Source organism: Anser anser (genome assembly GCF_964211835.1).
Source record: "Anser anser genome assembly, chromosome: 15".
Classification (NCBI taxonomy): domain Eukaryota; kingdom Metazoa; phylum Chordata; class Aves; order Anseriformes; family Anatidae; genus Anser; species Anser anser.
The window spans coordinates 8854421-8869423 of NC_139736.1; the positions used below are offsets into that span (position 1 = coordinate 8854421).

General features: G+C 48.4%; 2 protein-coding genes across 4 annotated transcripts in view; both read left to right on the forward strand.

Annotated features, from left to right (window-relative positions):
- Window positions 1–358: 358 nt before the first annotated feature.
- ITPRIPL2 (ITPRIP like 2) lies at window positions 359–5650 on the forward strand (the record flags this gene model as incomplete). The annotated part of the gene is made up of 1 exon (XM_083800477.1): window positions 359–5650. A coding segment is annotated over one exon (1791 nt), but the record flags the coding sequence as incomplete, so codon positions are not given.
- A 159-nt stretch (window positions 5651–5809) lies between these two features.
- Window positions 5810–15003, forward strand: part of SYT17 (synaptotagmin 17) — a 49077-nt gene continuing 39883 nt past the window's right edge. Inside the window, exons 1-2 of one of the 3 annotated variants that reach the window (XM_083800471.1) lie at window positions 5810–6044; window positions 13426–13631. In XM_083800471.1, the coding sequence (XP_083656597.1) occupies window positions 6032–6044; window positions 13426–13631 (219 nt within the window). In that variant the 5' untranslated portion in view covers window positions 5810–6031. Of the gene's footprint in view, window positions 6084–12442; window positions 13632–15003 lie in introns of those variants that run through there. The other 2 variants (XM_083800474.1, XM_083800470.1) reach the window with 2 other exon arrangements.

The window sequence follows — 15003 nt, forward strand, 5'->3', positions numbered from 1 at the left end:
TGCCAGAACCCTCAGGGGCAGGGGGCTGCTGGCCGAGGGGCTGGGGCTCTGCTCCGGGGGCATGTTGGTGTGAGGACATCTTCTGGCTGCGGTGCCGGGCTGTGAGGAGCTGGGGCGGGCTGTGAGGAACCGGGACAAGCCCTGAGGAACCGGGACGGGCCCTGAGGAGCCAGGACAGGCTGTGAGGAGCCGGGGCGGACCCCAAGGAACCGGGACGGGCCCTGAGGAGCCGGGGCGGTCCCTGAGGAGCCGGTACAGGCCCTGAGGAGCCGGGCCCGCCGGAGGCCCGGGCAGGAGCGGGCGGCGCCGCACCCCGCCCCGCGGGCGGCTCGGTGCCGGCCGGCCCCCGGGCTGACAACGCCCCCGGCCCTCTCTCGGCGGCCGGGCCCGTGGCATTTCCTCTGAGCTCACTCGGCGGCTGACGCGGCGCCGCTTCCCTCGGAAGAGGAAGCCTCGCAGCAAGCAGCGGCGGCGGCAGCAGGCAGGGGGGCGTGCGGCGGTGGGGAGCGGGGCGGCGGCGGCGCTGGGGGCGGCCGAAGGGGACGGCGGCGGCGGGGCCGGGCGCTCCCCGCCCGCAGGGCCGGGCGGCGGCCAGCATGGCCCGAGCCCCCGCCGCGCCCCGGCCGTGTCCGACAGCCTGGACGCGCGCGTCCTGTGGCCGCTGGCCACCTGCCTGTGCACCGCGCTGCTCTGCCTCTGCCAGGCCCCGCGGGGCCGAGCGGCGCCGGGCGAGGAGGAGGAGGAGGAGGAAGGCGCGGCGGAGGCGGGCTCCGTGCCGCTGCTGAAGGGCTCGGCGCTGCTGCTGCTGGTGGCGGTGCTGCTGGGCAGCCTGCTGGCCCGCTGCTGCGGCTCGGCGGGGGGCGCTCAGCGGCACGGCACGGGGTCGGGCTGGGGGGCTGCTGCGGCTCGGCGGGGAGCCCTGGAGGGGTTCCACGCCCGGCAGCTGCGGCTCTCGCCCCACGTCCTGGGGCACAGCAAGGCGCACGTCGGCCGGGTGGTGGCCGAGCTGGTGCGCGCTGCCAAGGCGCAGGGGCTGCAGCCCGGCCCGCTGGCCCTCAGCCTGCGAGGAGACTTCGTGCGCATCGGCAGCGCCTACGAGCAGCACAAGGTGCGAAGCCCAGACTGCTTCGACGTCCTGGTGCCTCTGCGCCTGCCGCCGCGCCTGGAGCCCGAGCCTCGACGGGACCTGGGGCCGGGATTGGGACCGGGAGCTGCCTTCGTGTGCGGGCTGCGGGCCCCTGCGGGGGCTGGTTGGCCACGCCGCTACCGGCCCTTCACTGAGGGCTTCTGCGTGGAGCCGCAGGGCCGCTGCCTACTCTCATCGGCGCTGGTGCTGCGCTGGTTCCAGGGCCACCTGCAGCGCTGCCTGGGCGCCGTGCGGTACCGGCTGCAGGAGCGCTGCCGCATCAGCCTATCGGCCTGCCCAGGGCGCCCACCGACGCTTCACATCTTGCCTTGCTCCGACTACGTGTGCTGCCACATCTCCATGGCTGTGCGCCTCATCCCCGCCATCCCCCTGGGCGACGCGCTCTACCTCACGGCCCTGCCGCCCGAGGGTCTGCAGGCAGCCCCGGCGCAGGAGGCCCTGTGGGGCCTGAACGCCTCGCGGCAGGAGCAGCGGCTGCTGAGCTGGTTGAAGGAGCAAGCCCCGGCCTCCTCCTGCCACCTCAAGTGCCTGCAGATTCTTAAGGGCCTGCGGGACCTCCGCAGGCAGGGCCTGGAGGAGCCGTTCTGCTCGCAGTGGGGCCGGGTGCTCTCCTCCTACGTGCTGAAGACGGCCCTCTTCTCCCTGCTGCTGCAGGGGCCCCTGGAGGCGTGGGATGAGCGGTTCCTGGTGGAGCGGCTGGAGGACCTGGTGATGTACCTCAGGGACTGCCTGCGCAAGCAGGTGCTGATGCATTTATTCCTGGGCAACACCAGCCTCCCCGAGGCGGTGGCGCTGCCCAGGTTCCTCAAGGAAGCCGCCCCTGTGAACTTGCTGGCTCCTTTCGACGGGCCCACGCTGGACATGGCCGCCTTCCAGCTGCTCTACACCTGGAGCCAGGCCCCGCACCTCATCAGGGTGTACAGCAGACCCCGGTACCTGCGGCCAACGCCTGCCCCGTGCCGGCACGTCGCCGAGGCCCGGCAGGAGCTGCATGGAGAGTGACCGACATTGCCCGCGTGCCCGTCTGCCCAGAGCCCACGTCTCCCCAAGGAAGGTGGGATCCGCTGAAATGTTCTGCGGTTTTGTCCCTGACCTGAGAAAACTAGGAAACCAAAGGCCGAGACTTAAGGAAATTGTGATTGCTTCAGTTTTTTAATCTCATCCTTGTTGGTTCGTGGAGAATTGTGAAATTTCTGGGGAAATGCCTTAGTGGGGAAGTGTTAAAGTTTGGTCAGCTCCAAGCAACAATTCTGGAAATTTGTCTTAACTTGTTGTTTTAGTGGCAAAATTGACCTTTTTCTGAGATTTGCTTTTTATCATACAAAATCCATTTGGGATTTAAAAATCCCATGAGTGCAAACAAAACCTCCTAATGTACCGAGATGCTCTTAAAATGAGATGAGCATTAGAGCATGGGTGCTGATCTCAGTTTGAAATGCTCAATGACATGATTTAAATTTCCTGTGTAATCTAATACATCATGCTGAATGGAAATATAATATGCATGCTAATGTGGCATCGAGGGAAGAAGTTAAACCTCTCTGATGTATGAAGAATCTAGTTGTGCCTTTCTGTGTTAAATGAAGGTTTTACTGAAGGATTGAAATATGGATAAAAAGAAACAAATAGCACTTTATTTTCACAAAGGCCTTCATTCTACCATAATTGGCTGCTCTAAATACTTGCTATGGAGGAGGCATTAGTATTTTCATAAACGGATGATGTTTGAGTCATCCCCAAGAAAACCTTCTTTTGACAGAAATACTCGGGAGTCCATTTGTGGGTTCTTGGTTTTGAACCTTTTTTTTTTTTTGAGTAACTTTTTCTCAGAATTTTCTTTAATACAAGGACCAACAACAAAACAAAGACATTTTATATTTGTTTTGGAACAAAGCTTCAACCAGTCCAAATCTCAGTGCTGTAAGCTGACTGCTGTGCCCTTGTGCTCTCCAGTAAGAGTGTGGTGGGATTTTTGGATTAATGCCTAGCCGGTTCTCTGACTGTGGCAGCGTTTTGACCAAATAACCTGATGGGATTTTCTAGTGCTGTGCTATAGCAAATCATTATCTTGTTGTGGGGAGGAGGAAGTAAAATATTTCAGGGCACTTGATAATTCTGTAGCACGATTTCATGGTACAGTGGGGCAGTCTTAGGCTATGGATTATGGTGTCTCCTAAATGTAAGCATCAGTGAGATAATTTCCACTTCTAGTGGAAAGATTGTTTGAGAACACCTCACATAGGGTCTTACTGGGCTGAACAGGCATCGTTTAACTGTTTGCTAAACTTCTCCCACTGGTCTTGGTGGTGAAGTTCAGCTTGAAGGAGTGCTTGGGCTTGTGGGCCTCTGCCTGGTTATGTCCTGGTCTCTGGAATAACCTGGCGAGGTGTAATGCAGCTCTGCAAGTGTCCTGTGTTCCTGGTACAGGAGCCTGATGTATCCTAGGGTGTCAGCAAACGCAGAATGGCAAATCTTTGCTTTAAGTTAAAACCTTGGGTCACCTGCTCAAGTATTTGATGTATTGAAAGCCAAAACCTGTTACTGAGTTGCTGATGCTCAGGATGTTAACATTTGCCTGATTACCCACTCTACTGTGTCCTAGGTGAGCAATCTGAAATGAATTATAAATTACTAAATGTAACTCCTGGGAACCTTCAGGATAACTTGAAATTACTAATACACTCCTCCTCTCCCTGATGTACATAGAGATACTGGTGTGCTTTATTCACAGTTCTATGCAACAAAGCACAAAACAAACATTTTTTTAAATCTATGAAGCTTTATAAAAAATTATTTTTCTAAATGGAAACACTCCCCAGGCAGATGTTTGCCTACTTCTGTCTGTATTTTTTTAAGTGCTCTTGCTATCTTATTTTCAGGTAATTATAGTGTAGGTCACACCCGCAAGTTGGGTTATTTTTATATATGAAGCGCTGTGCTTCTTTCTACAAATACGAATAGTGTATTTAAAGGTAGTACTGATCAAATGTTCTTTGCACATGGTATTTAAGGCTAAGTGAGCTACCTTGGTCAGTGGTGGTTTTTTTAGTTTGGTTGTTTTTTTTGTAGCAGACCATGATATGTACTGTTTCTGCAGACTTGTGTTATTTGTTGATTGAAATGAGATGCAGGTCTGCAGTCAATGGACTAGATGCAGGTCTGCCCGAAGGACTAGATGGCCAGTCCAGGGTACTGTGGCTGCCTGAGCTCATGACAAAAACACTCCAGCTGTTAATCCTGGCATCATAACCGCTTCAGTCAGCTGTTGGTTTGTTCACATCGCTGTGCATCCCTCTCTCTGAAAAGTGATCTTTTCTGTGAAAAGGGATGCGTGTTTGGTGTGGATTCTGTACTGGTGGGAGTCTGTAGTAGACCTGGTAAGAACTTTGTCATTAAAGTGTAGTAAAAGGAAGAGATGGTTGCATCAGGCAGTTCATGGCAAGGAGAGATGGAGAAAATAAATAGAAAATGAAAGTTGGGCTGAGGGGTGAGTGAGACTGATGGTAAACTCTCAGTGAAGACGCACTACAAATAAGCCAAGGGACATGGGGTTAAGGTTGGAGATCTATTGAGAGTTAGGCAGACTTGGGGTGGAGGGAAAAGAGATTTAACTGGGTGTTATTTTGACAGTATTTCGAAACCAATTGAATCCATCTGGGCAACCTTTCTTGAGGTGACCATGTGCATGCTGTTGGGTGAGGGCTGAGGAAGACCTCTAGACTAACTTGCAGCTCTGCTGGGCAGCTGAGACATTAAGTGTATTTTCTTTATCCGCTGCAAAGCGTGTTCATGAGTCTGATTGACAAAAGGAGCTGACGGAAGTTGGGTTCTGTTACACTGTTCATCATACTCCACAAGAAACGTGACAGTGGTAGGAACTGTAGTGTCCTGGTGCCATTATGGAGCCTTATCTGCAAGGAGGTGTGTAGAGAACTTGACCTGGCGATACTGTACTAAATACACCAAGGTTCTGAATATGTGCCATGTGTTAAGGTTGTAGCTGTTACAGTGTACTATAGGTTCAGCATGGTGGCCTCTGTACACGGAAACTGAAACGCAAATGCAGAAGAAAGAGCATGTTATTTAGCACTAATGTGGGTTCTTGGTTCTCTTTATCTGCAAGCTAATGTTACAGAGACTTCGTGCAAATGAAGTTGGTTTTATTGAACATTGGTTGGGACGGGGAGTCACACCTGCGAAAGAGTAAGTTTATTTGCCAAAATGCATATTGGCAATGCAATGGCAATGCCAAAATGCATATACGTGACTTCTCGTTGTATTGAAAAATAATATGTATTTCTCAAAGACATCATTATTTCTTATCTGACCAAATGTCTCAAAAACATTCCTCCTCTTTTGAATTTGAATCTCTACAGAGTAATGTAAATCTCAAATGTCTGTCTGCAATAGATGTTTTTGGTACAACTATTTTTGCTGGTTAATAATTAGACCAAAGATTAAACTAAAGTGTTTGGCTGCTATTGCTATTTTTTGTTTTGTTTTGTTTTCAAAAAAAAGTGTTTATAGACTCAAAATGTCAGCCCATTTTAATGAAACATTTATAAATTCATTTCCTATTTAATATCAAAATACATTTGCACTTTTATTGTTTCCATGAAGTTGGTGTTCTTGTTTTAATATTTCACTGTAGTAATAAACAGCTGTTTTAAAGCACCTGTGCCTCAAGATTGAAATTCCTTGTTGGTTTGTTTATTTTTTTTGTCTTAGTAAAAGCTACCCGCAGCTGTGAAACTGTGATCTGCAGGTTTATATGCTCTTCAGGAGGTGACTATTAAAGTGGCAAAACCATGGGAAACCAGGAAGTCCACGCCTTGGGAGTTGTGTAGAGAGATACGGGAGGAAAGCCAGGAGAGAGACTGGAGCATGGCTATCACAGGTGGTTGTGTTGCTGAATTCTGAAATGAAGCATGCTGAGGTTTGTGCCTGCAGTGCTCTGAGGTTAGGAAGGTATCGGTTCTTGCTTCCCCACCTTCTGTTTCGGGTCACTGCACAAAATCTGCTTTTCCTGGTGCTTACTGACGAGCTAGGACTTCATTTCACGGTATCTCTGTGAGCTTTGCAGCATGGCATGTACAAACTCGCCTCCGTTCCAAACCACGTAGGTTGTGCTTTATTAAATATGGAAAAAACTCCCGCTGAAGCCAGCAGGAGTTGAGTGGATGGACCAGCAAGTTACCTGTCCTTTACTACTCTTTGGTAAGAAGCCAGAATTAAACACTTGTGGCTTGTGCTGATTTTCCCTATTAATGAATGGAATAACAGCAAGATTTCTACGTTTTTGATCATTAAATCAAAGCTATGTTGCAAATAACTACCTCCAGATCTTTGTGTGCCTGCCTCTTACATTGCTGACGGTAGCTTCTCTAAGAGGGGCATCAAGCATTTTATAAAACTGAGGAAGTCCAGCTGGTTAATGGACTTCTCACTTGCAAACATTTAAGGAATATCAATTTTTTAGCGTCAACACTCACTCACCCAAGTCAGAACAGAGGAAGTGTATTTAGATCTTTACCTCTTTAATAAAATTATCTCATATTAATGGCTTCCTTTAAAAGCAGTAGCAAGTCTCTGGTCTCCATTAATTCCTTTCTCTGAAGTGTTTCTCCATTTGAATCCTCAGTTTCTATTCAGCAGAAAATCATCAGAGAAACATAGGGATTTTCTTTCATGATAAATCTGTTGTTAACCAAAAATTAACTGGCCTAAGGACTTGCATACTTGGTGTTTAAAGAAAAGCCCGTTTGCATCCAACTCATTGGATAAATTGTTTAAAATCCTTCCACCCCTGTGCAAATACCTCCCTTGTAATGCAGCCAAGGTCAGTAGTGAATTGCTGATTAAGTACTGCTAATGCGAGTTAAAGCTGCCTGGAGGGGAAAGGACTCTTATGTGTGCATCCAGTTTTCATAAGGCTTTTTTCATCCCATTTTTCAAAGAGTTCAGGCAGGAGAAACATGCTTTTCTAGGCTGTTTTATTTCCTGTGTCACATCTTTAAATGTCTGCCTCTTGAGTCTTCCTGAGGTAAGTGAAGTTCTGACTGATGATAATTAACTTGAGGAGCTGGCAGCAGAGCAGCCAGCCCCGTTCTTGTTGTGCTGATAGTGCTGGGAAGCTGCCATCAACATAAGGGCAAGGAACCTGCACCCCTCTAGGCTTGTGGATTCAGCTTCTGTGCTTGCTGATGCTCTCCTTGAGGGGTCTGAGTAGCTCACAACCCCAAAATCAGCAGGACATGGAGGGCTGGCACAGAGCTTCCTCTGCATTGTATTGCCATCTTGGATTTCTCAACCTGATGGTATGCCTAGTTAAGAGACTACCTATGCTCTTGTGTGTGTGCCTACAGTGTCCTATTTTAAATCCATACCCAAGAATTGGCACATTTGCAGCTGCTTTACAAGAGACTCAGAGCATTGTACTATGAAATCAGCAACAGAGCTGTAGATAACATATGCTCTGTATCTGCATGACAGTCTGTTAGTGTTCAAATAATGATTTACATGCAGAACTCTTAAAGGTTGTTACAAACGCATATGCATCAAATGTCACTGCGTACCAGTTTTCTGCGTTAAGGAAGCCTTTTTTTTTTTTTCCCTTTAAAGGACAGCAGTACTGATTCAGAGGTTTGGAAAATTTCTGTGTACTCAAGTTACAGGTCTGCATTTCTTGAAACCCCTGGGATTTTTTTCTTTTCTTTTTTTTTCTTTTTTTTTTTTTTCCCTAAAACCAGGACCAAAGCTGCATAAAGAATAAGCAGTTCTCTGGCTTGGACTGGGTTTAATAATGGCTTGCTGCTGTTTTCATGATACTTGTGGTCCTCTATAGATGTCTATCCCTGCCACAAAGCGTTTCCTCAATAATCTGGGCAGGAAAAAATGATGGGAGGTTAGGAATCAAGATGACAGAAGTGACAGGGATTATGTTGTGAAGGTTACTAGCTATCAAATTAAGGAAGAAAAATTCCTCTTGTGATAGATTCCTAGAGGAGAAAATGGCAGAGTTCTGTGACAAGTCTCTGTACTGATACAAACCCGCTGGCTGAAGACACAGAGGAAGAACAGCAAGACGTGACAGGATGGGCCATTTTTCCACTTCTATTTTAGTCCACTGCTTTCCAGTTTCAAGTCGGGGAGAAGAGAAACTTAGAGCTGAAATCGCTGGCAACCCAGCCGGCTTACCAGCCGTGCTGCAGGGCGAGGGAGAAGGCAACTCCCAGCTCTGGGTTCCCGTGTTTTACTCTACAGAACAAAGACGCTGAAGCACAATACTCCTATCGAGGGAGGGAGTCCTTGGGAACTGTTTGCTAATCCGTCTCCTCTCTATCCCACGTTATCACCTGGGATAACGTATTTTTTTTAGAAGAAAAGCACCTGTTGAAATTTAGGCCTTTCAGGTATTTTTATACACGCTGAAAACTGCTCTGGAGTTTGCTCATTCCTGCCGGCAAGGCATAGGTAACTGCTCCGCTTCCTGTGCAAGGGGAGTGCTGGAGCAGCAGCTACGGAGGAAATGAGTCATTCCTCTATTTCTGTTGCAAAAGACTTCTCTGCGCTGTACAATACATTTAGGAATATATTCTTAAGGCTTCTTGGAAGTTCACCCCCTAGGACCACGTTCAGGGGTTTAAGCACCAGCGTATTAACAGGCACGTTACAGACTTCCACTGGGTATTAAATAGGTTGTGCAGGCTTGGCTTCTCCACGGAGGTGTTTCCCAGGGTGTTCCTTGCGCAGTTAGTTCGTGCAGCTCAGCACCGGCTCCATCCACAGGCAGATGGGCTGCTGCCGAAGGGGTGGCTGGAGGGGGCTGTTTCGGTAGTGTGGCTTCAGAGCGCCTTATTTTGTCTTAAACCACTGAAGGCTTGTTTAAGTGCAATTGAAAAAGGAGAAACTTGCTAGTCATAAGGATTCTGAATCATGGGCACTTCTCCAAAAAGTATGTCTCTGCAGAGCCTGGAAGTGTTTTCCCAGAAGCTATCTGAGCTCACCAACCATCCAGACCCTACCAAAACTAAAAAAATCTCCTGAAAATTTAAAAAAAAAAAAAAAATTGGTTGGGGGGAAAGAAGAGCACATCAGTAGACTCTGGCAAACCATAAACCCGTGTCTGTACTTTTATTTCAGTGTGGTGTTTTCCAGAGATCTGCAACCACACATTAAACTGTCTCTTGGTAGGGTGACTGGTTTAAGAGGCATGATGCGTGTGAGGCAGAGCAAAATCTCCTCTGTGTGCCATCTCGCTGTTGCTGCGGTAGGTAGGTGACTAAATAAAGCAGATTGGCACTTCGTTGTACCTTCTGCCTGGAAAAGGCAGTGGTTCTTGGTAGGAATTTGTCAAATTGCATCCAGTTGGTTTTCAAATCTTGCAGGAGTTTAACTTGTTCAGGAACAAAGCAAGTCTTAGACAAAGCTTTTGTGTCTGCCAAAGGATGATGTTGAGGTTCTTCTAACAGTCTGCTTCTCTCTTTGCTCCTTGAGTGGCTGCCTGACCTGAAGTGCCGAGTCTTCAGGATTTTCTGCATGCTTTTACCTGGCTGAGAGTGCCAATTACAACAGCAGCAGTAATGCCATGAGGGCAGAGCAACTGCCCGTGGTGTTTACCCCTCATGTTTTACAGGTGCTCCTTGAAATGTTCATGCTTTCAGTATGAAGAGATGGTGGGCATCAGAGGGAGGGAGGCTGGTCACAAAACACCCTGACTGGTGTGGTCTATGCCTTGCAAACACTACATAGTCTCCAAGAGACCAACACATTGCTCCGGGCGAGGTGTGCCAGCCCACACTGCAGCCCATGCTCACCTGAAAGCCGCAGAGACGACGCAGGCCTCCAGAGCTTGTGTGAGTAACAGCACTTTAAATTTTCCTCTTGAAATAGTTCTCATTATCCACAATGTTTACAGGGGCATATGGGGCACATAATTAGCTTTCAATGCTCAAATAATTCTTCAAGGAAGATTGTTATAGACTTCCAAAACGATCTCTTTGTTTAGTGGCAATTAAGAGCTAATTATAATGAGATGCTGTGGGATGAAATTAGTATCCAACTTAGAGTGACAACAGAAATATCCATGTAGATAAGCTAGAGGGGAGATGGTGGGATAAAGGGGAAGGCAGCTTTGCTGCAAGGAGGAGGCAGGTGCATCACTTTGGAGCAAGCTGCAACTAACCCGACTGTCACCAGAAGAGTCTGCCCTCTCCAGGAAAAGTGGCAGCACTTCTGAGAGCTGCCTGTGATTTGCACGAACTTTTTCAGCCAGAGCTGTCAAGGTTTGTCACTTTTGTAGAAGACTGTGGTCTGAGCTCTGCTCCCCGCCATCTGAAATGTCACCTGGTGAAAGCATTGTTCCCCCAGCTCTGCCACCTGCTGCCTGAGGAACAGCCGCTTCAGTGGCAAAGTTCACCTTTTTGGTCGATAATAACCCTTATAACAAGACTTCCATATCTATGGGCTCTAGGAGCCCAACAGTTTGAGTATCTGTTTGTTAGACCATCACTGGAGCGGCTACTTGTGCATAGTACCTACAAGTGCACTGGTATTTTATTTGGATAAAAATTCTTGCTCTCAGTGGTTGGCAAACACAGCTGCCCTTGACATTCTCCTGTTCTGCTCCCTGGTCCCCTCATAAACAAGTGGGTGACAGCACACACACAGACAGTGCAATGTTGTGCTGGAAGCATGCGAGTGGCACAGAAAATTAATTTTGGGTGGGTAGCACAGTGCTCTGATTGAACACAGTAGCACAAGTGATCTGCTGTCCTGGCTGCCCTGTCATGCCTTTGCTCCTCGAGAGTGACTGGAGCTGGTTTTCAGCAGTTTTTCCCCTCTGTGATGGGTCAGGACTTGTGGAGGAGGCAGGCCCTTGCAGAGAAGGGAGCAGAAAATAACTCCCTTCTCCCTCCCGCACAGTATTTTCATAACCTTTTAATGGCATCCCGGAGGAACAGAGACAAGATGGTGACTGCGCTCTGCCTACAGCCGCTCCGTTTCTTCCAGCAGGGGAGGAGGTCAGGATGAGATAGGATTATTTTTTTTTTTTCCCTTCTTGGAAATTGATTTGTTCTGCTACTTAGGTCCCCTGTTCAACACTGTAGAAGAGATGCTGCAGGGAGGGAGACGAGCAAGCGTTGTGCCCTAGGGCTACTATGATACGTGGCTCCCGTAAAGTGCCCTTCTGAGGGCAGTGGGGCATGTAGTCAGTCACCCTTGATGGCAGGTGATAGTGTTTGAAATACTGGCACGGCAGGATGGGATGGTAGATGGGGCTCAGCCCACACCTGGAAGGAGCCAGGACAGTCCCTCAGCATCAGACATCTTTCCCAGCAGCATCCCTTCATCAGCTGTGAGCTGCGGGGTCCCAAATGGGAGGAGGAACATGGTGTGCTGCTGCCTATGTAATGCAGGGCCAAAACCAAGATCAAAAGTGCTACTGTCTAATCCTTAAAACAGGTGTCTGCAGCCAGACACCCAGCAGCAAGGACAGATTTTATGACCTGGGTTTTAGCAGACTGTTGCATATGATGTTGGCTCAGTCTGTGATGAAGACAGGTTTCCTTTCAAAGTATGCGTCTGAATCTGGACTGCAGTGAGCACAGTGCGTTCCTCTGCATGGTGATTTTGGTTTCCATTTATGTCCAGAGAAGAGATTCCTTGTGAGAAGGAAATTTTAGTTCAGAAGGGGCTTGGTTTGTTTCTGCTGGTTCCTTGTAGCTGGATTGAAGCTTCCCTCATCAGCTGAGCTATGTTCTAGCAAAAACACTGCAGGGAAACTCCTCGGAAGGGGGTATAAGGAGAAAGAATTGAACAACAGAAAAAGATGGATGAAACCAAGGTCCCTCCAAGCCAGAAATATTCAGTAATTCCATGTATTTCTTAGCCACAGCATTGCAGTGCTTTAGAATACAAATTACCTCTTTAACCCACGAAGTTAAGGTCTACTGTGTGATACTGTATTTGCACATCTGCTTAATGAGATGGGAAAACCAGATGTAACAGTCTCTGCTGGTGTGACAGGATGATTGTAAAAGGAGCCTTTTGCAATAAAAACAGTCCTGCCCTTTTGAACCTGTTGAATTGTGAAGAAGACACAGGCATGTTTTTGCAAATGATGATTTGGTATTTGCAACTAAATGATCCTAAACTCATCTCTGTAGCTCTTCCTTCGCGGCTCAGAAGCTGGTTTCATTGCTGTTGATTTTGTTTTTTTCCTAAGCCCTTAAGCAATCTCTTTTCTTCTGTTTTGGTCATTTGCTTCATAACTTAAAAGCTTTTCTCTTAGCAGCCGTATTTAAATGTTACTGGATAATTTTTGCTACATTTTACAGCTGTACAGCCCCGGGGCTCAGTTAAAAAGCTCTGCTGATTTAGTTGAAGAAACTGCATTTGACCACATCTGTTTCTGTGCTAACTTGCATCTCTAGGCCACTGTTGGAAAGGGGAAAGCTGTAGATGCCAATTCCTCCCCCTCCTCTTTTAGGTTTGTTACGGTTTTTAGTGTTCATGTGATTAGGAAAGAAATATTTTAAGATGCGACTTATTAGTGTGAATCAAATAGGAAGAGTCACAGCACAGTTATATGAAAGAACTTGCAGAGGATGAAACTGTTCTTCTAGAATAAGTCCTCTGTGAGTTTTTAGTGCAGCCCAAACTCTCAGCATTCATCTTACAATTTTATCTTTGAGTCCCAGAGAGATGACCTTGAGTGCATGAGAGACCGAGTTTGCCTTACTCTATAAAATTACACATCCTGGCTGTTGTAGAAGATACTCTCACGCTTTTAAGACTCGAGTATCTTTCTCTCTAAAGGTGTACAACTCTGGGGCCTCGGTTCAGCTCTTTGCTCAGCCCCGCTCACCGGCACTGTGCTGTGTCCCCTGGGGCTGGGAGCCCAGCTCTGCAGCTCCCTTGGGCTGGCACCATGTCCCTTGTGCTGCCAGCAAGCGGGGACACTGCTCCTCTGCTTCAGAAAGGCCAGTGGTGCTTGCTTCTCAGTCATTGTATTAAAACAAACACTAAGTAGAATTTTTCTATAAAAATAGATCTCACTTCCTTAGGAATTTGCTTCAGTGGGGACTGTGAGATATTCTCTCTCTAATGATTTATATTACAAAAATAGCTCTGTCCTGTGTCTGCAAACAGTTAGAAATGGGAGCTTGGAAAAGAAATCTAGCAGCTAACTCAGCAGCTATACAGCTTGAATAAACCAATCGTAAACAAAATGGATTATAAAAGCAACTGTAAAACTGAACTTCCTTTAAATACAGCATTCTCTCCTCGGAAGTCTGAAAATACCCCGGGCTTTTTTCATACTCCGTATCCAAGCGTTTTTGGCCTAAACGCAGGGAGCGAGTTCCAAGCAGAAGAGCCTGGCAGCGCTTTGCCTTCTCAATGGGACGCTTGCACTGCCGTGGCTGCACCGAGGCAGCAGGCCGGCCAGGCCGTGACGGGCCTGTCCTTACTGCGCAATCAGGTGGGTGAAAGAAAGTGGCCTTAAATTCATATTTACACTTGTGACTTAGCAGTTATGTTTCCCTTCAGCACTGCTGGCTGGCACACTTGGTTCGGGCCTAGTGACTACTGCAGGAGCCAAAAGCCACCGAGGGCCGCGCTCTGAGGGGACCAGGCTGCGGTCAGCACGTTGTGACCGAACGCAACTTAACCCAGTGGTGACGGGTTTCTTTTGAGCCAGAGATTGTATCCGAGGGCTTCATAAAATAATACGTGGTGCCTGCTTCCTCAGAGGCTGCGTGCCCTTTGGCTGTGTTTTTTTTATCAGTGTTTACTATAGAAATAGCTTGAGGAGATTATGCTGCGTCATTCGGTTCCCTGCCAGAATGTATGTTAAAGACACACTAGAAAATGTGAGTGCAAGACAGTAGCTGTAACTTCTGTGGCATGAGCTAGGACATTGTAAATTATGTGAGGCAAGGAAGATTTGAGGATTTTAGATCAAATTTACCCACTTTGTCTGGAGACTTAAGAAAAGAGAAAAATGTGCTTTTACCGGTATTGCCAATTAGGGAGCTGCCAGGTGGCTGGTTAATAACCCAGCTGTGCCGCAGAAGATGCAGAATCAGCAGAGGCTGTTAGTGGGGGAAGGCAGAGGAGTGCTTTGAGGGCACAGCAGCAGGCCAGGAAGAGCACAAGCTGCAAGAGATGTGACAGGAGAAAGATCCTGGGGCAGGTAGTGCCAAGCCAGAAGGGGCTAAGAGCTTAGGAACATCGCACAAAAGGAGGAGGGGAGTGTGATGAAATACAAATAAAAGTTTAGTCTCGCAGTCAGTGGACTTTAACGGGGCAGGCAGGTCCAGTCTCTGCTGGGACACAGCTGGGGGCAGAGGTAGGTGAGCAGAGCTTGCTGCTTTCTACTTTGGCAGCTGGAGCAGATCTGCTTTTCAGAGCCTGGCTTGCACTCCCCAGTAGAGGTACTTGCCCGCTTTTTTTCCCTGCTGTGTGCCACTTCACTGCTTGATGTCTGCATCAATCCCTGCCGTGCCACGAGCCGTGCTCTCTGTCTCTGCTGGGTGCAGGTCGCAGAGGACAGTCCTGCAGCTGGTGGTCCAGAGCTTTTGGAATGAAATCTCATGGACTTGCCTGATCAGGGTACAAACACCAAGGCAGAAAAAAGGCCTCAAAAACCACAGAGGGAAGCTGCGCTTCCATGAAACCAACAAGGAGACAAACGTGCTGCTAAAGGAGGCTCTGGAAGAGTGAATCTCAGATGCCTTTAGAGGGATGATGCTGTGGGGGAACAAAGCTAATCCTGCAATCAAAGGAGCATCTAGACTGTGGGCTGCCAACAGCAGCGGGGAAGCACCAGCTACCATGGCTTGCCATTTATA